The sequence below is a fragment of the Prorops nasuta genome, unplaced genomic scaffold, assembly GCF_024137725.1.
Source record: "Prorops nasuta isolate Cenicafe-Biocafe unplaced genomic scaffold, Cenicafe_Pnas_1.2 PNAS00018, whole genome shotgun sequence".
NCBI classification, from domain to species: domain Eukaryota; kingdom Metazoa; phylum Arthropoda; class Insecta; order Hymenoptera; family Bethylidae; genus Prorops; species Prorops nasuta.
In genome coordinates this window covers 5,536,112-5,557,618 of record NW_027116815.1, presented here as the reverse complement: position 1 = coordinate 5,557,618, position 21,507 = coordinate 5,536,112, and the positions used below count along the sequence as shown (strand labels likewise).

Below are 21,507 nucleotides of genomic sequence, written 5' to 3'. Positions count from 1 at the left end.
ATAGCGAGATATTTATTAGAGTCGAAGGTGTTTATTGTTTAAGAATTTTGTGAAGTTTGTGCGGTTTACGGCTTTCATAGAACTGTGGCTGCTTTCACAGGGGGAGGGAGGGGGTAAAAGTGGCGTTCGGCAGGTCATTAATCGGCCGGCTCGGCACCGCGTTGGCTCACATTCGTCCGTGCGCTGTTCACGAGAAAGGTTCGTAATTTTGTGCTAACGGTTATGCCTCAACACGAGACGAAGGCAGAGGTTCACCTTGAGGTGTCCTACGGCCTCTTCTATTCTTCCAAACACGTGTAAACATTACTGTCCTCCGACGACCTCCAAATTACTCTGAGGAGGAACAAGTTAATCCTGTTAACCTTCCACAGTGCAATTCATTCAACATAAACTTTGTTTGGTGCATGCGCGTTATAAAACAGTTAAACTCTCGTGTTTTGAAATTTGTGCTTCTAGTGTTATTGTAATATGTGAGAAAAGACAGCTGTCAGAAGAACTTTCCAAAGACAAAAGGTAAATGCTTTTAAACAATTTTTCAGAGTAAATATAAAATTACATTAACAGCAATTGTTTGCAAGACTTTGGTCATATTTTATTGAATTATACTTATGGTATTAACTGTAAAAATTGTGAGAATCGCAGTGAAGCCTAATGGGAATGGGAAAACTTGGAAGATTGAATTTGCCGTTCCAGAGTAAATTAGCAGCGCAGTTTAGATTCTTTATCCGTTAATAAGAAACTGTACTTTCAATGAAATCATGAGAAGGCCTCCCTAAAATAACAGCGATGACCTTTAATGTCCTCGGTGATTAATTTTGCATCCCAACACGGGAGCACCTGCGATTTCTTCGCGTGCAACTCGAAGAACCGGTAAGAGCGTGAAAGTGTATTTGCCATCCACCCAGCATAATTTCACGTCTTACCCGATTTCAACGACTGAAAATAAATTACCTCCGCGGAGCCTTCTTCGATTCTCCGTAGAAAGACCCTGATGAGAATTACCGCTTGTCGGCTTCATTAAACTTCTCGCACGCCAATTAAACGTTGTGTGTTCTTGCTCCAGAAATTAATACCGATGCTGGAATTTATCCACGCTAATTACTGAAATCGATCGGAAAATTATTACTCGTCGAATGCGGTTGCAGAGTATCGCGTAAATTAAATCTGTACTTGTCCCAGAAAGCACTGAGCCTTTTTACTACAGTCGCAAATTCAATTACGCATCCTTCATTGTCGTTCAAGTTTGCTGTGGAAATCGCGCTTTCTAGGAACGATCGAGGCTGGAGATATTTAAGAGGAATGTTGACTATCTATGCAAAAATGGAAACTGAGACAAAGGTTTATTTTAATTACCGAAACCTCTTGTTTAATCCTGCACGACTTCGTAATTCAATCCCAAATCGTGACCTACACTCTAATAATGCCAACCGGTAAACAGCCAATAATTATGAGAAAGTCATTTAGCGGTAGAAATTAAACTTGAACGTCTCATCCTATTAAATAGTGCAGAAACTGGTCATTAGATATCGAATTTAATTTTTCCGCTGTTCATGCACAAATTTCCTCTTCCTTTCTACGTTATTGGTCGATATTTGTAATTTAATCCAAAACCTTTATTTTTCTAACCTTCGTTTAATAGAGTATCCTTTTTTATCCCATTGTCTAGTTTCCTTTATCGCTCTTTAATTAGTAGATGTATTTATTATCATCGAAAAAAAGCAGTTGGAATTATTTGCAAGGGATTTTTTTTATAATCTATCCTTACTCCAGAAGTAGTAAGTGGAGGATGGCGAGAACCATCGAGGGAGGTTCATAGTGACGTGAAAGTGTATGGAGAACTCCATTCTCTTGACCTCCTCTCTTCAAGTTTCAAACAGTCAAGGAGAAACTGTCCGACTAATTTAATTTCACTCGACGAGTCCTAGAAATTGTTCAAAAACTTTAGATGAACCTTTTTCCAGTTCCACCTCAACTTTAACTTCCTCTTCTGTTTCTCCATTAATCGCGAAAAGCTTCCAAAGAAAAGTTTGGTCTTAAAATGATCTCAGTAGTCTTTAACTTGTATTACTCTTCAATGCTTTGAAATTTAGTTGGATCGTGCAGATGGTATCGCCCTAACCCGGCACGATCTTCGACTTCGTGCAGGAAACTGCTGCACCCATCTCGAAGGACACACTAAAACACCTGTTGAACTTCGATTGTTCTCCCTTGTGACGCTGGAACTTTGTCATCAGTATTTTTTCAGACATTTTAGTCGCTTTACTCTTGTCTTATCTTCGATCTTCCAAGGTTTGCTTTGACTCGTTCTTTTTCTGTAAAGCCTTTTAGAATGATAAAAAACGATATTAGTGAAACTGAAAATATTTGGTCGATGTATTCTTAGGAAAACATTGAAGATTGATTTTATAAAGCTTTTGTATCACTTACCAACGAAAATTATGAAAGAATGAATATTAAAATGGGATATACATAGAAATGCGGAAATTACAGAAAAGCGTCATCAAGAGGACTGTACTTTTCACGCTGTGTGAACGCTTTTTAATAGGATTCTCGATAAGACTGCTCCAGATTCTTCGTGCTTTTAGAAATTCCTCATTAAAAATCTTCGTTTCCTCTTGTCTCCATTTTCCTGCCATTAGTCGTCCATGCTCGTTGACAACGAATACTTCGGAGGGCTCTGAAAAGTATTAATAAAAATAAACTCTCGGATAAAACCAGTCCAACGAGTTACTTGGCCTACCTCCTTCAAGGATACGGCGTCATAATAAACAAAGCGTGGAATTTTTATAGATCTAACGAAATTTAAACTTAATTTTATTCCCTCCTTGAAAATCACTATCTTCGCTAATAACTCGTAATAAATTTTGCAAAATTAACCTAGCCTTTCTATTCATAAATAAATTCATTTTCCCATTTAAAATTAGCTGGCGTAAATACAGGGGGGTTAACGAGAGAAAGAACTTGACTTATATTAATAAACGCGAAATTTACTTAATCTCGTTTTTTGTAGAAACTTTATAGCTCGTTTTTTTGAAGAAAGTTAAAACTTAATTGGGTCCTTAAATTCTTGGAAAGAAAAGTCATATATAATTTATCTTGATTTAGATTCACCTTCTAGATTACATTTTATGCTGGATGAACGGGATAAATTTGAGGTTAGACAAGTGATAAAGCGGGAGAGATTTGGATTACACTTTAATTTCCGGATATCGCGTTACTTAGCGCATCTCTGTCTGGGTTTCTCAAGCATGAAACTGGGCAGTAGCAGGTGTGATTGCGTGCACCTGCCGAGTCGTTGTCTCCTTCTCGTAGCTCCTTTGTCCCTTCCGGTACTATAACGTGCACTATCGTAGAACCGGAAGTCTCCGATAAAGATCCAAATCTATATAATTAAAAATGTCTCTTCCACCGAACAGCATCCTGCATGACATTTAAAGATTGCCAGCTAAACACTTTCATTCTCCCAATTTATTTCTATAAATTTTATCATCAACCTCTTTATATTTCTCGAGACTCTGAAGTCGGTTGTGGTCGAAAAACCGAGAAATTCTATACTACGTTTTAATGCAGTCAAACTTGTTTTCTGCATAGAGTATTCTCAGTTAGATGACTGTGTTCAATCCTACATTAAATTATTCTCTTCTGTTAGCAGGCTGCAAGTAACCTCCCACGCCTCAATCCTGAAAGAAGACGAAGGCTTAGGAAGAGGTGCGTCAGAAAAAATATTTTGCGAAATCTTCCATAATTAAAGAGGTATACTGAAATAAAAAAATCACCAGTCTTCTAAGAACGCGTACTCTTCAGTATGCAGAAAGATCGTGAACAATGATGATCGAGTGCAGTGTGGTCGGCTAGAACAAGTGCGGGAGTGGTAAACATGGGCTTTAGTTCTTGAAAGTCTGAAATAATAAAAAGCCAAACAGGTGTAAAAGGAGGTGCGAGTTTCGTGTTTCGAAGAAGATGACCGTTTCGATGGAGCAGAAACGGAAGACATCGTGGGACTCGAAGGTGAGCACATTTTCTACACTTTCTCTCGAATTCTTCCCTGCACCCTGCGCCATCCTTAATTGGGACCCATCGTGCGAGAGACTCGCAAAATGGAAATCGTCGCGGAATCCCATTGTTTATTGGAACTAAAATTCCGAACATTGCGAGGGAGGCCGTGACGAAATCTGCTTTGCTTCAAATTAAATCGATCCCACGAGTAACAATGCTCTATTTTCACTAAAAGAAAAAAAAACATTAGAGCTGCGTTCAAACAAAGAGCTGTCTTACCATTCGATCGAAAAACTGGCTCGACGGAGAGAAAACTGTTTGAGAGGCGTAAGAATCCATTTTTAATATTTTTCGACATTTTGTTTTTGAATTTCATTGATTTGGTTTTAAAATGTATTGAGCGTGTTTAACTCGAGGTAAATTTTGCAGAGCTTGTCGTGTGGCATGCGATAATTCGTACTTTAAAGCGACTATCGATGCTCGCTCGACTTTCACCAGAGCCACCGATCCTATTAAGGCTTAAGATTATCTGTAATATCACTCCGTGCATGGAGGCAAATGGAAATGGAGGTTAGCCAAGGGTGCCGGCAGCCATACCCAAAAAATGCTTCTACTCCTGAGGAAAAAAACGTTTTTTAAAACACAAACCTTCCATTATACGTATCAGTGACGTTAACTGTTATTCTGCATGATTATAAAGTGAATTTAATGTTGCAAAACTGATTATCCTTATGCAGTCGCTCGCAACGCGTTATCTCACAATCACATTAACTCCTTTCTCTCTAGAAAAGTTAGGTTAGGATACTGCTCGAGAATTATTTTTGTAGGTTAGAAAATGTAATCGAGCGCCATCTGTAGCTCGATGACACAAGTAGATAAATTCGACCGAAACGAGCTGTTTTCTAAAATAGTTTTTAACAAAGTGGCAGGATTGGTTAAATTTTATGCTCGATGAGATAGAGAGGACAATGCACTCTTCTATCTCTAATTTCCCGCAAGACTTCCTGTTCAGATTTTGCTCTCCAACAATGGAGCACCGAAAGAGAGATCTTAATTTCACTTACTGCTCACTTCAGCCATCGCGATTTACCGTAAGAAACCGCGACAGTTTTGACAGCGGAAGTCATACGATGCATTTCCGCGTGATTGTGACCGCTGTGACTCCTCGAACTTACCATATTCAAGGATTAGCCTAATCGGTATAAAGGAACTTTCTGGATGACGAGTTTGTTATTGTCTGGAAGATAGTTGAAGAAATTCCAACTATTTCCAACGCAGTTCAGTCACGGCTGAGTGAACAGGGAAGTGATCTAGATACATCAGTGGCGATGCGTTAGGTTAGGCGGGCTATGTTGCGGATCCCGTTACGCCGTTCATAGAACGAACGCTCAACTATACGCGAAAAGAACTCGCGGACAATTTCGCAGCGGCGACACATCTCCCGCATCGAATTCTACTCTCGCAACGCAGAGCTCCCTTCACTGCGGTCCAGATCGTGGATAATCGATCATCTCCCCCAAGACTTCCGTGTGTGCAAGCCTGTATATAGTGTATATATAATAGCAAAGGACTCTAATTTCTCTAGCGCTTCGCGCGCTTTGCCACCTCCCATAACCAATCCCGTCCCGTCCAGAAAAAAGAACGCCAACCAGATCGCGGATAATCGATCTCCATACTTCCGTGTTATGTGCAATCAGGTTATGGAACTCCCCTGAATCATATAACCCACAATCTTCGTCATAAATATTCATGCTCTTCTCTCGTACTTTTCTTTCATCGCACGATTCCGATCCATTTTCACTCGGTTTATTCCCGACGCATCGGTGTGCTTTATCGCTTATTAATAAGTAACTATTAATTTTAATGGTGTATTTCCTATTCAGTATAATGGGAGACTGAATTATTTCTTCGAGTCCGATGGAATTTCTCGATGAACGACCGTGCAAATATAATTGCGGGCTACTGGATCGGTTTTATTAAAGTCCGATCGGTTTGCTCATATGGTTAATCGTGAGAAAAGTCAGACGTAACGCGTATTGTGCAATAATTATGTAACACCACGTCTGTAGCATGTTACGGGAAACGTTTAAAAGAGCGTTTACCCACCGGCCAACAATAAGTCATTTTGCTCTAGTAGTCTTCGACTGTCATTGGCGATCGGTGAACCGAAACATTTGCAAAAAGAATGCAGGAAAACTTTTATGGTCGAGATTTGTTTTAATAATGTGGATAGAAACGGAAGTGTGTAATGAGAGATATGTGTGGTGGAAGGTGTTTGATGAATTTCAACGTTTTAAAAGAGTCCGGGTTTAATTTGAGGTTAGAACTCGTTTCCAGATTGCTACTCTTTTGGATAGGTAACCTGGCGCCTTTGGAATAACGGTAATAACGGTCAAGAAAGTCACGAGGGACCGCGTGAGTCAATGGGACCCAATGGTAGATTCTTTATGCGGGTCGTTGACACCATTTCTTTTCACGTTTGACGTTTTCCTTCACGAATCTGCTGACGCTCGGAAGTCCCAAAACGTCAACTCGGCCTTACACCTTCTGCCCGACATAAACCAAGAATCACCCAACTGAATTGACTCGATTTTAATAGTCATACCTTTAAATCAATTGGATGTAATCGCGTAATTAAATCTGCTTATCGGTCTGTACCGGTACTAAAGCCGCCATATTGAATAGCTAATACAGGTTATCATAAATTTGTTTCGCCTCAACTTATCGTAGCCATTTTAATATTGTTGCGAAACGATTGTTGGAATGAACTTCTTTGAGATATATTCAAAACGGCGTTTCATCCGCTCTTATGGATTTCCGGGTGATTAGAGCTCTCAAAGAGTTCCTTATAGTTCCATCTCCGTTTGCTAAATAAGTGCTGCTTATGGAGGTATCTCGAGCATAAGGTATCCAGTTTACTTTTAGCTATTCTAATGTATTCTCGGCGATTCAAGTCAAATGAATCCGTTCTTTAGCGATGCTTACAGTTACGTAACGGAATTTAGCGGAATTTAGACTTTTATTATATTGTTTAAAAATATATGTTTCCTTTTTAACGAGTGAATTCCGTAGGTAAATAGCGCAAGAAATTGTTTAAAAACTCGAGGACTCGTGAATGAGAATTGCATTGGCGCGGAAGAAGGAAATATAGATGGTAAAGGAAGAAAGAAAGGTTATTGCTACAAGGCACTACAAGGACGCCTTTAATTTGCCATGAAGAAAAGCGCGCTTGCGCGGAATAAGCAAATTGGAAAGTAGAATTCAATGTCAGCCAAAATGGCGACACGGTTTGTCAAGTAGACTCTTCTTCAGCCGGCCGGCTTGAAGGTTATGAAAAGTAGATGCGCAGCCGCCGCAGCCTAGAAATGTGCTTTTCACCGTGAAACTTTCGTGAAAGTTTCAACCAAGAAGTAAGTTCAGTGTGATTTCCTTTTTCGATGTATATATCGTAAAATGAATTATCTCACGATTTGACTCGAATTCTCAATTGAATTTATCGATGATTCGTTGCCAGTTTAAGAAAGCAATAAGTGAGACAATGGAGAAGGAAGAATCTGATTCGTTCGTTCACTCGCTACAGCCATTTGACTTTTAATGTAGTCGTTTATGATCGCTTGAAAACTGATGTTTACCAATCCATTGTTGCCTCGGAATCTCATCAGGGCAAATTCAACTTGTACCTTGGATGATACAACTCAACTCTGCTCGACCTTTCGAGCTGATTGTGTTTGTGATTCAAAAGAGCGACAAGAACGAAGAAAAGATACGTTAAAGTAATAAAAATACAAGCGAGCAGAATCGAGCAAGAAAACAAAGAGCGTTGTTTATTTACTCGCATGATACGACGAGTCTTATTTTAACAGAGTTCGGAGGGAAACTCATGCATTATATGAATCGTGAGACATTATTCGACACTTTATTGAGAAACTGACAATGCTTTCCCGAGACAGTCGATTTTTAACCATTTAACGAATAGCTCAATTGTTTCTGTTGAAGAACGATGGAACCAGAGACAATACTAAACAAAAACTTTCTTTACAATTCTATGCAGTTTTTTTTCAATTTCGTCAAAGGTCTGTGTACCCTTTCAGTACATAAAATTATTAGTGTAGTAAACTTTGGAGCTCGAAAAGAAAGTCACAGCCAGTGTAACGATGGTAAGAATTCTTTTACTAAAAATTCTCTCGATCATCCACGGTCTTAAATCTCCGTGTTATTCAAATGACACTCCTACTGTATTTTAGGTACATTCGTGGAAATCCCAGGACAAAGACTATCATCGAATTAGGTTACAAGCGAGCAACGACTCCATGCTCGAACTTTCATTCGACTTTCGTAATGTGCTATTGTTCGATTAAAGTCCTTCCGTGGCCAAATCGACTTGCGTAATTTACCTAATGAAACTTGATCTCGATTACCGGTCAGTTTCAGTGAAACGCCACCAGTAGCTACTGCAGCCTATTGAAAGATTCGAATCTTTCCGAGTAAATGTTTTTTTATTACTCCACTAGATAATTGCATTTTATAATAATGGTATATAATTATGCTGTTTGTATCCTGTGCAAGCATTTGTATTAAAAGTACGAATGGATCTACGTAAATAAGTACATTAGTCAAAAATGTGTATGGAAAAAAAATTGAGCTACAGAAGTACTTAAAAATTGAAGCAATTCGAATGAATGCTCGACGAGGCGTTGACATTAGGCAAAATAACGGATTGAGAGAAGTTTTAGCGCGATCTGCAAAAGCGCGACAGCAATTCTCAGTGAGCGTGAGCCAAGCGTAACATTTGAACAGGAGGGCGTAGGTCTGTTCACTTTCGTATTGTGTCAGCATATATGCACGTTGTATACATGCCTCGGGAGCATCGGTGTGGGTGGAGAATGTACACGTGCTTTTCTAGAGACGATTACACGGACGCTTACACACGTTAAGCCTCCACGCGTCACTGCCAGTTTTTGCATACAAAACAAATGGAGACCTCTATCCAAAACCACGGTCATTTCGCAAAACGTCAACCAGATAACCTTTGAAATCCATCAAACAAGACATCGTATATTATCATTGTTACGTAAAACCCTTCTAACTGCCTTTCGAAAAGCTATCAAATATATCTAAATAAACGAAAGGCAATTTCTATTAAAATTATCATGAGTCAATGAACCGGATTGGAGGTATTTCATTAAGTAAGATGTGGTAGCCATGTTTAAAAGTTAAGAATATTATTATTAGTCTTTAAGAACAGGTTCTCGCGTAAAAAGAGTCTATTTGGAAATGTGTTGCCTCACGATATTTATTAACAATGTCTTATTGGTTTCTCCATGCAGATCTCAGTGAGTACAGTAAGTACGAGAAGATTCAGTCGCGCGGGAACACCCAGCTCGATTTTGTCCTCGGACAGCGACATCCGATTCACTAGGAAGCTGGGTGGCCAGTATCGATGTGGCTGCTGCGTGCTTGCAGCTTTTCTTCTCTTTCTCCTGTTCTCCGGACTCTCCATATATCTTGGCTGTAAGTATTCACGAGGGATTATTAACTGAAATATTTTACTCTATAAAACCAGTAATCGTTTGCTCAAAGTCCAGGTCGAAGTAGTCAAAGCGCCATTTTTAAGTACGTCCGACGTCTGAAATTTTTTTACTGGAAATCCTGCGTCAATTAGGCGAAGGAAATACCTCGGTTTCTCAACCGAACCGTCGGCACTAGAATTTTTCGTAGCCGAGAACCTGGTTCGCCCGACATCCGGACTTTTCTCTCAATTATAGTTATAAACGCTCACCGGACAATAAAACTTTTTTTTCCAGCAGTCGTGAAAGGTCGAGATTTTTTTCCAACGCTTCGCGTTCCACTTTACCACGAAGTCATCCTCGATGTTTTCTTGGTGAGATTTTATGCCTCAACGATTTATTAATCGCTCGATCGATTCGTAGAAAATAGTCCTGAACGGAGGATTTACGGTACGGGCTCTGAATGGCAACTTGGAAATTATATTCGTAGGATTAACGGGACTCGACGTAAATTACGGGGTCTCTAATTATCCAATGATAACTCGAGGGACCACGGGCAATTATCGAGTCGTTTTATCTGATTATTTGCAAACAACGTACGTCTCTTCGATTCTCCACGAGTCTCAACGGTTGATTTAGTTTCGTTATGAATGTCGATCGTTATGGGACTTGAAAAACTCGGCGCTAATGGAATATCAAATCACGTTGAGTGGGTCGTTTCTGATTCGTTATAACCGTCAACATCGGGCGAGGGGGGGGGGGGGGGAGGGAGGCAAGTTAGGACCAATCTTGGGGCGATAACGCACGATGAATAGTGGTGGAATGTTTATCTCGGAAACGGGGAGGTTTTTGAAGGTGAAGGACACCGTGTAGGCGTTGTTCGTTGGAACAAAGAGAAACGTCCGTCGTTTCGCTGTTCGCGGGAGGCTAAGCCATGAACGAATCCGTCTCGCTCGACGCCCACGGTATATCAAAGTAATTTCATGCCTTCCTGCACCGCCGATTGCCGGTTAACCGACGAGCAATCTCGCTCACCTCGCTAAAATCCCCACCGGAGAAAGCTGCCAATCCCGAAAACTGTAATTTTCCGTCCTATGCTGCCTATCCTAAGAGTCCCGCCATTTTCATCGCGGAACTCGAGCAACTTTGATCATTCAAATTGTCCATATTATTCCACTTTCGATGGAAACTATAATTCACAATTGTGTACGCTATAACGCGAAATAAAATTCTATCCAGATTTCAGGCTTTGTATACATTTAAATATTCCAGGGAGTTGTGTTTACGTAGGCTTCGAGAAATCCATGGACCTTCTCAGAAGTTTGGCCCCTCTTGAACGACACAAAGAAGATTCCTTGCTCGATGCTTTGTCCATGTTTTCTTTTTTGTCAATTCTCTACTCGTGTTTTTACGTCGTGACTGAACTTTGCTGAGGGAATTCTAATTTTCAAGCTTTTTACGTGAAATATTTCTCTAATAAAAGGAAAGTGTTGTTGAATGTTGATTACATTTCATGATTCCCATAATTTGCCATCGCCCTCGGTAAGAAAAGTCTTCACCGCAGACCCTGATGATGCTAAAAGTATAATTTGCATAATAAACTTGCGTAATAGTTATCATAAAATGCTTATGTAAGTTTACGAAGATTTCGTAGAGCTTTTGCCATTTTATGCGCGGATTTGAATGTCGTTTACGTGTGACATTTGAGGCTGGGTCATTGCTTGTGCAGGAGACTCAAACGACTTCTGTCCATCAGAGGAAAGGGAAGGTGAGAAAACTGGAGAGAGATAATCGATATATAGTTTCTCGCTTACGATATATTTCTTTTGTCTTAAATAATTTCCTTTCGAGTTCTTTTATTTATTTAAAAATTAATTACCTAATTTTAAGTATTTTTCATAGGTCTCTCAAAATTTTTCTGTAAAGTTACAAGATGTGATGCGAGATTTGAGAGTTGCCGTTATAATTTAACAAAGATTTCGACCGTGAGTTTAGGTAAGACAGAGGCGTGCAAATGTAAAAAGGTTTTGATGAAAAGAACGAGTGGGACTTGTTGGAGGAGTCGGTAACTCGGTCAGACCGTTATGTTTACGTGCTGAAAGACCTCAATGCGCTCTGGCCGCATCACCTTCTTCTTCTTCTTCTTCCTACTCTTCATTCTCCTCTCCCATCCGTGTAAATCTATGCTAATGTATTGGAGCAACTACAATCACCAACACTCCAACCGACGGATCCTTTCACATTTGTCATGCATCCTCCTGGTCGTTTAGCAAATGTTACTTCTAAACGCTCTCGTAAAATACCAGAGACCACAAAAACCATACCAAAACACGTTAACCTTTATAATAACGCCAAAGAGCATATGTCGAATTACACTCAACTATGTCAATATACCATGTATCGTAAGGAAAAGCAAATTTTCTCTTTAAAAGTTTCTTAACTGAATTCTTCAAGTTTTTCTTCTTCTTAATTCTTTATTATTAATTTCAGAATCGCTCTCGTGGAATTAGGAAGAATAAGATGGATTGTTAAGGGAGTAATCTCCATGTTCGATCGATCGATAAGAGGTATTAAATAAAATCTTGAGTGAGCCGTAGCTGGAATTGGTTATGCAAATGCAACAAATATCCGGTTTGAGTCTATCGGATGAGGATAATGATAGCTCGTTGGGCTGCACGAGGCGTTCGGTCCATCGGCTTCCACCTGGTGTAACGGTCTGACCGAGTTATCGGGACTTTGGTCCTCCTATAACCGTTCAGGGATTCAGCCTCCAAGTGGGGATAGTGTCCTTGAGACCCTCCTGCCCCTCCTGTCCCTCTTCTACAGGCTTAGGTACTAAAATGAATTAAAGACGCACTGTGTGGAGAATCGATCAAAGTTCTCCTTTCTGAAATTTGTTTACAATGTAGAAAAACACTTATCGCCAAAGCCCGAATAGAACAATTGTCGAGGAATTGTTTAGAAATTGTATTCAGGACCTAGTTAGAAAAACTATCGGTGAAGTATTCTGATAAAAGTCAGAAGTGTGGCACATAACGGTGTGTAGATAATAGGGCAGTAAAAATAATTTATGCTCGACATTGTCGAAGTATACAGCGCTTTGATAAATGTAAAAGTGTACTATATGTATATATATATATACACAATGAAAAAATAGTTAGATAGGTTTCTAGCGTGTCACAATTTTCAAACCGCGAGTCCTGAGAATTCTAGTAGTGTTTGCGGTAGCTGAAACATAGGAGGAGCTATCGAGATTGTTCATTGCCATATCAGAAATCAAAAAGTCTTTGCACGGAAGGAAAATCCCGAGCAAGACCTGGTGAAAGGTATATCGGAGCAAAAGATTGCTGCAAGGCATCTGTGTGCAATTTACTCTGTTTCTCGTACTCTCGTGTGCTCGAACACTTTTTATGATTAACCACGAGAGCAAATATCTTGATGAAAAACTTCTATCACAGAAATTTCTAGTATATTTGAGACTTTTTATTATTTTCTATAAATATACACATTTTGCTTTATATTAATTGTTCATTTCATATTTTCAGACACGTTTCTAACGTCAGATCCACCGAGTGACCAAATTTTTCTGGGAACCTTCAGGGTGACAAAAGGAGACACCTTCACGCAGGACCTTGCTGACCCATCGACGGAGGCTTTCAGAATCAGAGCTCGGGAATATCGAGATCGGCTAAATCTGACGTTTCGTCGAAGTTGGCTGAAACACTCCTTTCTCACTGCCGAACTTCTTGCCTTGGATGGGTGAGGAAAACATCCAATTGCATCTGAAACACTCTCGCTTTCACCTAATTGCACGCTATCATTTTATCCACCTCGCGCCTTAACCACAATCATAATTATAGCAATTACTTTGTTAAGTCAATCAAGTCAATGAACGAATTTTGTTTATCAAAACTTTTTTCCACATTTTTCTCTCGCTATTTCTTCGTCGACTTTAAGACGTTATTTTCTATTTCTTCACCGTCTGTATTCAAATATCCGTGATTTAACGTGTTATTTCCATCGGACTCTTCACCGACCTCCTCTTATTTTTATCCCAACGCTCGTTCTTCGGTTCGAGCGCACACAATTCGTAATCATAGTTACTTTTCTTCTTGGTTCCACAACCTTTTATTACTGGCTTTTGTTTCCATTGAAATTTCAGGGTTGAAGGTCGTGACCTGGTGGTGCATTTCGACGTGAGATTCGACCCCAGATTCCAGACGATTACGGTCACCGATATAGTGGATATTCTCTCGCAAGAGATCGACCCCTCGACGCGAAGATACTTGAACAGTTTGACGATAGACCCGCAAAGTTTGGAGATTCAGGAGAGATTAACGGCCTTGAATGCCCAGGTGAGCCATCAAACAACCGCCTCGACGTCACCGCCGAGCACCACAGCCTCGCCACCGCGAAGATGTACCAAGGTAGAGCTGCCGTATTGCACACATTTAACGTATAACGCTACTTCCTATCCCAATCTGCTTGGACACAGCTCTCTTCAAGATGTCGAGGAAGACGTCATTACCTTCAGGTACATTTATAGTTACGGGCCATTCCACGTCAAAACAGACAGATTTCGGAGTACAACACCGATTTTTTTCTTAAAAATATGTGTTAATATATAAGAAAATACAAGACTTTTGGCGCTAGTTTGAGTCAAAAATCTTTTTTCGTTTCGGAGATACGAGCTGTCAAAGTTTGCAGTTTTACTGTTTTTGGTAAAAACACGTAATCTTTAAAAATTTATATCTCCTAAACGAATAAAGATAGAAGACTCTGGCTGGAACGAGTGTACTCAGAAAGAATCATACTTTATTAGAAAAATATAAAAAAAGACAGTTTGTTTTAATTGGTTAAAACTATTAACAATTAAAATAAACATTTGAATTAACAAATGTGTTGTCATGCTCTGACAATTATAAAAAAATATCAGGAGTGTTCCTTGGAATGTCCTCTACAAAGAAAAAAATTAAAACGCGTATACTCTCTTGGTGTTCATAGTGAAAAAAAATATTTTATCACGACGCGCTCGGCCAGAAGCGTCGTTCGAGCGGCGTAAACCGGTGAAGCGCATGCGTAACTGAGCGCGACTAGTCTCTACATGTCGGAATCCATCAATCTATGAATAATGCGAGTTAATAACATGTTTTAATTGTTTGTTTATGTTTTTATAACTATTATAAATTAACAATATATTTATTATTATTCTGCTTTATAAGCAGTCGTTATCTATTTACAAAATAATTAGCAATAAGACATTTGAACATGGCATTGAATATACAAATTATATACTAATTTATATTTACATATTTTATTAAATTATGGCAGAAGAAAATATTATGAATATGAAATTTCTGTACTGAAAATATTTAACAAACTTTAACAATTGTATTAATTATCTGATCGAGGAAAAGCTTTAGTTTGTAATTGTGTCTTTGAATCTATCGTTAAAAATGCACGATAATTTCAAGTTACTTTAACTATTTTCACTTTTCAAAAAAATCTCGTACGAAGTGTTTTAATAAGCATTAAAATAATTTAAACGAGATTTTTTTGAAAAGTAAAAATAGTTAAAGGAACTAGAAATTATCGTGCATTTTTAACGATAGATTCAAAGACACAATTACAAACTAAAGCTTTTCCTCAATCAGATAATTATACAATTGTTAAAGTTTGTTAAATATTTTCAGTACAGAAATTTCATATTCATAATATTTTCTTCTGCCATAATTTAATAAAATATGTAAATATAAATTAGTATATAATTTGTATATTCAATGCCATGTTCAAATGTCTTATTGCTAATTATTTTGTAAATAAATAACGACTGCTTATAAAGCAGAATAATAATAAATATATTGTTAATTTATAATAGTTATAAAAACATAAACAAACAATTAAAACATGTTATTAACTCGCATTATTCATAGATTGATGGATTCCGACATGTAGAGACTAGTCGCGCTCAGTTACGCATGCGCTTCACCGGTTTACGCCGCTCGAACGACGCTTCTGGCCGTGCGCGTCGTGATAAAATAATTTTTTTTACTATGAACACCAAGAGAGTATACGCGTTTTAATTTTTTTCTTTGTAGAGGACATTCCAAGGAACATTCCTGATATTTTTTTATAATTGTCAGAGCATGACAACACATTTGTTAATTCAAATGTTTATTTTAATTGTTAATAGTTTTAACCAATTAAAACAAACTGTCTTTTTTTATATTTTTCTAATAAAGTATGATTCTTTCTGAGTACACTCGTTCCAGCCAGAGTCTTCTATCTTTATTCGTTTAGGAGATATAAATTTTTAAAGATTACGTGTTTTTACCAAAAACGGTAAAACTGCAAACTTTGACAGCTCGTATCTCCGAAACGAAAAAAGATTTTTGACTCAAACTAGCGCCAAAAGTCTTGTATTTTCTTATATATTAACACATATTTTTAAGAAAAAAATCGGTGTTGTACTCCGAAATCTGTCTGTTTTGACGTGGAATGGCCCTTACATCAGTTTTCTTCCTTTTTGTAACGCCATCAAAATTGCACGAATCGTTAAATTATGACTGATGAGTTCAAAACTGTTCTGGAAAAATGTAATTATTCGCTCTGCGTTGGTTTACTTTATTTTGTAGTAATAGAGTATGATTAAGAAAAATGATTAATGGTACTCTCGTACAGGGAACTGGTTGATGCGGAGTGCTACAGGCTGGCTTATGACTTTGTTTGTCAAGTTTTGCAACCAGCGTGCTTATCCGGTGAGCCCGAGGATATTTCCCAGCTACCCTGCCGCAGCTTCTGCAGAGAGTTCTGGACAGGCTGCGGAAATCGACTTTCAGATCGTATAAAACGATTGCTAGACTGCTCCAATTTCCCAGAATATGCTGATCGTGGTGGATGTAGACCAAAACCAGGTAATTTATTAGAATCTTAAAAATAAGAAACGCTGCTTTTGTTTCCTCTTAATCAACTTAATTGGTTTTAATCAAATTTATTCGTTGTATTCGTATAATTTATATAAAACATTTCACACTTTTAAAACTTGAATTTCTTTAATTGCAGGTTGCGTACAAACACTTCAGGAGAAGGCTTTGTCCCCGAGAATTTGCGACGGTATAATCGACTGTCCGGATCTGTCGGATGAGAAGAGTTGTGCCTATTGTAAAGAAGACCAAATGCATTGTGGGGTAGGCAGAGTTTGCATTCCACAAAATAAACGGTGCGACGGAAAAGCCGATTGCCCAAACGGAAGCGATGAAAAGGACTGCTGTGAGTCAACGATAATTCTCCTTAATTAACAATTGCCAAGCTAAGAACTGTCAAGAACCAAAAGCTGTCCAAAAAAAGTAACTGTACTTTCGTGTAGTCGCAGGAATTAAAAATATATGCAATAATGCATCAAAGAATTCTTAAGATAATTGAATAACATTTAAAATTAACGTTCGATTCAATTACTTTTCAGTGTCTCTCGCAGAAAGCGTACGGTCATTAAAATCCCAACCGTGGAGCACTCCTCACGCGGCTAAATATAGCGGTGAAGGCTTTGTAGTTTTCAATGAAAAAGGAACCATTGGCAAACTTTGCACAGAGAATCTTAATGCAACATTGTCAGGTAAAGAGATGGAAACTGTTCTTCAAACCGCAGCAACCTCACTGTGCAACTTATTAACTTATACGTAAGTTTCATTTGGAAAAGCTTGTTTAAGATTAAATTGCAACTTAGCTTGATTAAGCCCTTATTTTTATTTCTGCTTGAAGCAATATGGTTACATGAAACGAGATATCATATTTTTCTTTTTTTTTATACAGAGGTGTAAAGTCAGTTGAAGTGAGAATTGATAATGAGAAGGACATTCAATACGTGCACATGGAGGATCCATCAGCCTCTGAGATCACCTTTGTAAGGGCTCCTTGTACTAGTAAAGAAGTCATGTATATACAGTGCTCGAATCTTGGTAAGTATTTCTTGAAAATATTACAAGATAACAATCATACAATTTATTTTCTGATATCTTACATTCTCTCAGAATGCGGAATACAGCCACTGAGATCAAAAGGAGCTACTCAGGGTTTGCGAAAAATGGCTGATCCTGGAGATTGGCCTTGGCACGTTGCGCTTTTCAAGGAAGATGTTCATGTTTGTGATGCTACGCTTGTCGCTAACAGCTGGTTACTCACTACAGCCTCTTGTTTTCAAGGGTAAATCTATAATATACATAGTATTGCAAAAATGATAGAAATGTAACATTTAATACTTTGTATTTTATTATCATATTTTATGTTTTACATATCTTACTATTTTTTGATGCTTCGAAATAAATAGTCAACCAAAGGCAGAGTGGTCGGCAAGATTAGGTACAGTTAGACTATCGAGCACCTCCCCATGGCAACAGGAACGAAGAATAGTTGGCATGATCAAATCCCCCGTTGAAGGTAGCACGACAGTTTTGCTAAAACTTGATCCGCCCGTGAGTGCATTTTCCGATTTCGTCAGGCCTGTTTGCTTACCTTCCAATCAAGATCCATCCCCAACCAATGCATCTCACTGTACTACGCTTGGCTGGGCGAGAAATCGTACGTATGACTAAATAATTATTATTAGTTTTCTAAAAACCAGTTAACACACATGCTTTATTAATCAATTTTGTTTTAATCATCATAGGTGACATATTGCAAAGAGTTCAGCTGCGACCTAGTGCTATGGAAAGGTGTGCAAATATCAGCATCACGTCCGTTAATAGTATCTGTACGGAAAATGCATATTCCGTGGATGATTGTAGTGTAAGTTCTAAATTAATACATTTTCTGGAAAACTTATAACATATAGAGTAATTTTCTTTTTAGGAGGAAGAAGTAGCTGGTAGTCCAATGCTTTGTCTTCAGCCAGATTACAGGAGATGGTCATTGGTTGGCGTTGGAAGCTGGAGAATTGCGTGTTCAAAGGCTGGAATCGAAAGGCCGAGATTATACGATCAAATTGCATCCAACATTGCATGGATCAAGTCTACGATTGGCTGATCATGCATGGTGAACAATATCTGATTCACGTAGAGTGGGCGAGAAAATGAGCCAGGACCGAGATGATAATTACAAGACTAAAATCATCGAGATCCATTTACGCCCAAGTACCATAAGTATGTTTGCCATTCGCATGTAAAAATATATGGCGCCATCGCGATCGAATTGTTGATATTTTGTATCTAATTGTAGATAAATACTGATACCTAAAAGTATCATTTTTTATCAATGATAAGTACTATTTTATTGTTATTATTATTTTAAATATTGTGTAGTATATTTTATATATAGATTTAGATAAAACTTAATTTATGTATCATTTTGTTACCATTATATACATTTATTTATTCAGAGATTTGAATACTCTGACTACACACGTGCACAGTCTATATAAAGATTGCTTATCTCCTAGAGGGGCTTTAACCTTTTTGCCTCGAATTCCTCAATTCTAAGAGTGTAATTATGAATAAAAATTTTGTTATTATAATAAAAAATTCAAATTTTGCATACATCAGTTTGTAATACTGAAAAAATATATATGATACTGATATCATTTATTGACGATAGTATTATTCTTATTTAGGAGATACTTTACATGTCTTGCAAGTGTAGTATTACCATTCTTGCGTTAAGTAAAGGCAGATCGACGAGAGTGGGTCTTTGCACTGCTTAGCAGTTGGCGGCTCTTAACGTATAACCTCTTCCCGACAAAAACACTCATTAAAGACCAATCCACTCGAAACCCAACAAGGCATCTTATAACCAAAGAATGGTAAGCGTAAACTATGAAAAACCTTATAATTTTCTTATTAAAATACATATTACATGTACATCATACGTTATAAATGTATATAAGAATCTATTCTTTTTTACGGCCTAGCTTGATTTTGTATCTTAATATATAGCGTTACCAAGAAAATCATGCTGAAACCTAAAAGCACTCAATTGCATGGGCTATTTGGTTACTTTAATGGAATTTATTTAAATAATTTATCTAGTAAGTAATATTAATGATAAAAGTTTTGCACTAAATTCTTTGCACTGCTCCCTTTAGATATATAATATTTTCAGTGATAATTGGTAATGCTAAATGTCTTTGTAAAATAATATATTTACGAAGGTTAAAATTTTCTAAGGCGTCCGAAGAAGTTGAATCGTCAGGATTAGCTTGCATTGAAAATGCTCCAGTTGACCCAATGGACCTTTTCAGAACATGGAAAGAAGAATTTAAAATGTACAATCCAGGGCCTGAGTCTTTATGTTTAGCTACGGTTTCAAAGTTAGTTAAGATTTAAGCAAAGTAATAATCAATTATCTATAATTTTGTTTTTTATTAGAGATTGTAAAGTCAGTGCGAGAAGTGTAATTCTCAGAAAACTTGATGAAGATGGCTTTGTAATCGTCACCGATAATCGAAGCAGAAAAGTTAATGACATGGTAAATTATAATAAAACGCTAAACCTTATGTAATTTTTATATACCTCTAATTCTTAAATTAAAAAAGGATAACAACCGAAATGCGGCAATGTGCTTTTTGTGGACCTATTCAAATGATCAACAGCAAAAAATCGTTAAACAGGTACAAAAACCTCTTAATTTCATTGGTCAATTTACACTTGGTTAAAAGTTTCTTTTTATCGATGATTTCTGATAGGTAAGGATTGAAGGTGAAATGGTCCGATTAGAGAAAAATGAGTATCAACCTTTGTATGACAGGGAACCATTGTATTGTAAAATACGATCTAAGATATGTTACCAAGGACAGCAAGTCGAGTGGAATGACTTGAAAGCTCGACACGATGAAACTTTGGAGAAAGTTTATAAGAAAGAGATAAACTTGGCAATGCCTGATCATTTGTAAGTATGCTGCGGGAAACAGAAGTGTACGGTTTTCTCGGCTATAGTGGGAGTTTTCTAATTAGCCTAAATATCGGTACAGTCAGACATAAATAGTTATATACGTACTTTACACGTCATACAAGCTATGCATTTGTATTTAATTGTGAAAGTTGAGAGTAAGTTTCATCAAAGCTGCATTCTGGGTGGTGCATAAAGCGCTCAGAATATATAGTTTACATTATGCTTACCATAAAAATTTAGTGCTTGAAACGCGCATATGCGTGACTATCGGAACTGCTCGGAGCGCAGCCTAAGTTGACTAGTCGATTAAAGCAAAATTTAACTTGGGCCGGGATCCATTCCAGATTATGCATACCTCTTTAGCCCGGCTAGCCCTCAAGCCGGGCTTGTGGTGAGACTGGTGAGAGTCATCCTAAAGGTTTCTTTCACCAATTCCTAAATTGCTCAATTTGCCATGTAGGATTATCAATTTTTTCGAAAATACATATGCTGATATCGTAACTTTAGTAATCCTACATGGAAAATTGAGCATCATGGGAAATATATTCATTATATTTTACAGTGTCGGTTACAAAATGTTGCCAACGATGATGGATTTTTATTTCGCACGAGATCATCTTATAGCCGATCGAATGGTTTATAAACGACTGAGCAAAGAAAGTTCCTGGACGCACAATCGTGTATGTGCCTAAAATATTCAACAGAACAAAAAATTTAAATTATGTTATAATAAATTTATATTCATTTACCTTAGTTTATTGGGTATTTATTAATATAAAAATGTTCTATGTATATAAAATGTTGAATATAGCAGTTTCTAGTTTGGTGAGTAACTATAGCGTAGTATGTACATACACTGACGTCTGACCGGGCGTCCGGGCCTGATAGCGTCCCTCGATGCATTTAAGAACCGCGTTATGGAGTCCCTCACCATCAGTAATTCAGAACGGGAAAGCGTGTTTTAGTATACATTTATGATTACAAAAAACTTTAAATTTTATTACTCAAAGGTTTTTAATCCAAAATGTATGCTAACTTCGAGCATTTCCTCTTGAGTTATTGATGATAAATGGCCCTGTAACGCAGTTCCTAAATGCATCAATGGACGCCATACATACCAATCATT

The 21,507-nt window shown here is 37.8% G+C and overlaps 2 protein-coding genes and 1 long non-coding RNA gene across 6 annotated transcripts; 2 read left to right on the top strand and 1 right to left on the bottom strand.

The window, feature by feature from the left end:
* Window positions 1-708: 708 nt before the first annotated feature.
* LOC136780169 (uncharacterized) lies at window positions 709-4,939 on the bottom strand. Of its 4 annotated transcripts, none has more exons than XR_010823722.1 (6): window positions 4,276-4,939; window positions 3,777-3,899; window positions 3,112-3,680; window positions 2,741-2,792; window positions 2,428-2,677; window positions 709-2,321 (listed from the first exon to the last, which is right to left on the bottom strand). It is a non-coding gene; the product is annotated as an uncharacterized lncRNA (long non-coding RNA). The 4 variants fall into 4 exon arrangements; XR_010823723.1 differs by having other exon boundaries at window positions 3,777-4,224; window positions 4,645-4,939; XR_010823720.1 differs by lacking the exon at window positions 4,276-4,939 and having other exon boundaries at window positions 3,112-3,420; window positions 3,495-3,680; window positions 3,777-3,894.
* On the top strand, window positions 3,872-19,614 carry LOC136780165 (atrial natriuretic peptide-converting enzyme). The gene is made up of 14 exons (XM_066738339.1): window positions 3,872-4,008; window positions 9,324-9,507; window positions 13,049-13,262; window positions 13,666-14,037; window positions 16,185-16,417; window positions 16,566-16,772; window positions 16,966-17,179; window positions 17,313-17,458; window positions 17,531-17,702; window positions 17,827-18,077; window positions 18,166-18,284; window positions 18,348-19,293; window positions 19,427-19,518; window positions 19,576-19,614. The coding sequence occupies exons 1-12, from the start codon at window positions 3,961-3,963 to the stop codon at window positions 18,519-18,521; spliced, it is 2,334 nt and encodes a 777-aa protein (XP_066594436.1). The 5' UTR covers window positions 3,872-3,960; the 3' UTR covers window positions 18,522-19,293; window positions 19,427-19,518; window positions 19,576-19,614.
* LOC136780168 (pyridoxine/pyridoxamine 5'-phosphate oxidase) lies at window positions 19,543-21,265 on the top strand. The gene is made up of 5 exons (XM_066738344.1): window positions 19,543-19,800; window positions 19,859-19,958; window positions 20,026-20,100; window positions 20,176-20,378; window positions 20,944-21,265. The coding sequence occupies exons 1-5, from the start codon at window positions 19,718-19,720 to the stop codon at window positions 21,071-21,073; spliced, it is 591 nt and encodes a 196-aa protein (XP_066594441.1). The 5' UTR covers window positions 19,543-19,717; the 3' UTR covers window positions 21,074-21,265.
* Window positions 21,266-21,507: the final 242 nt, after the last annotated feature.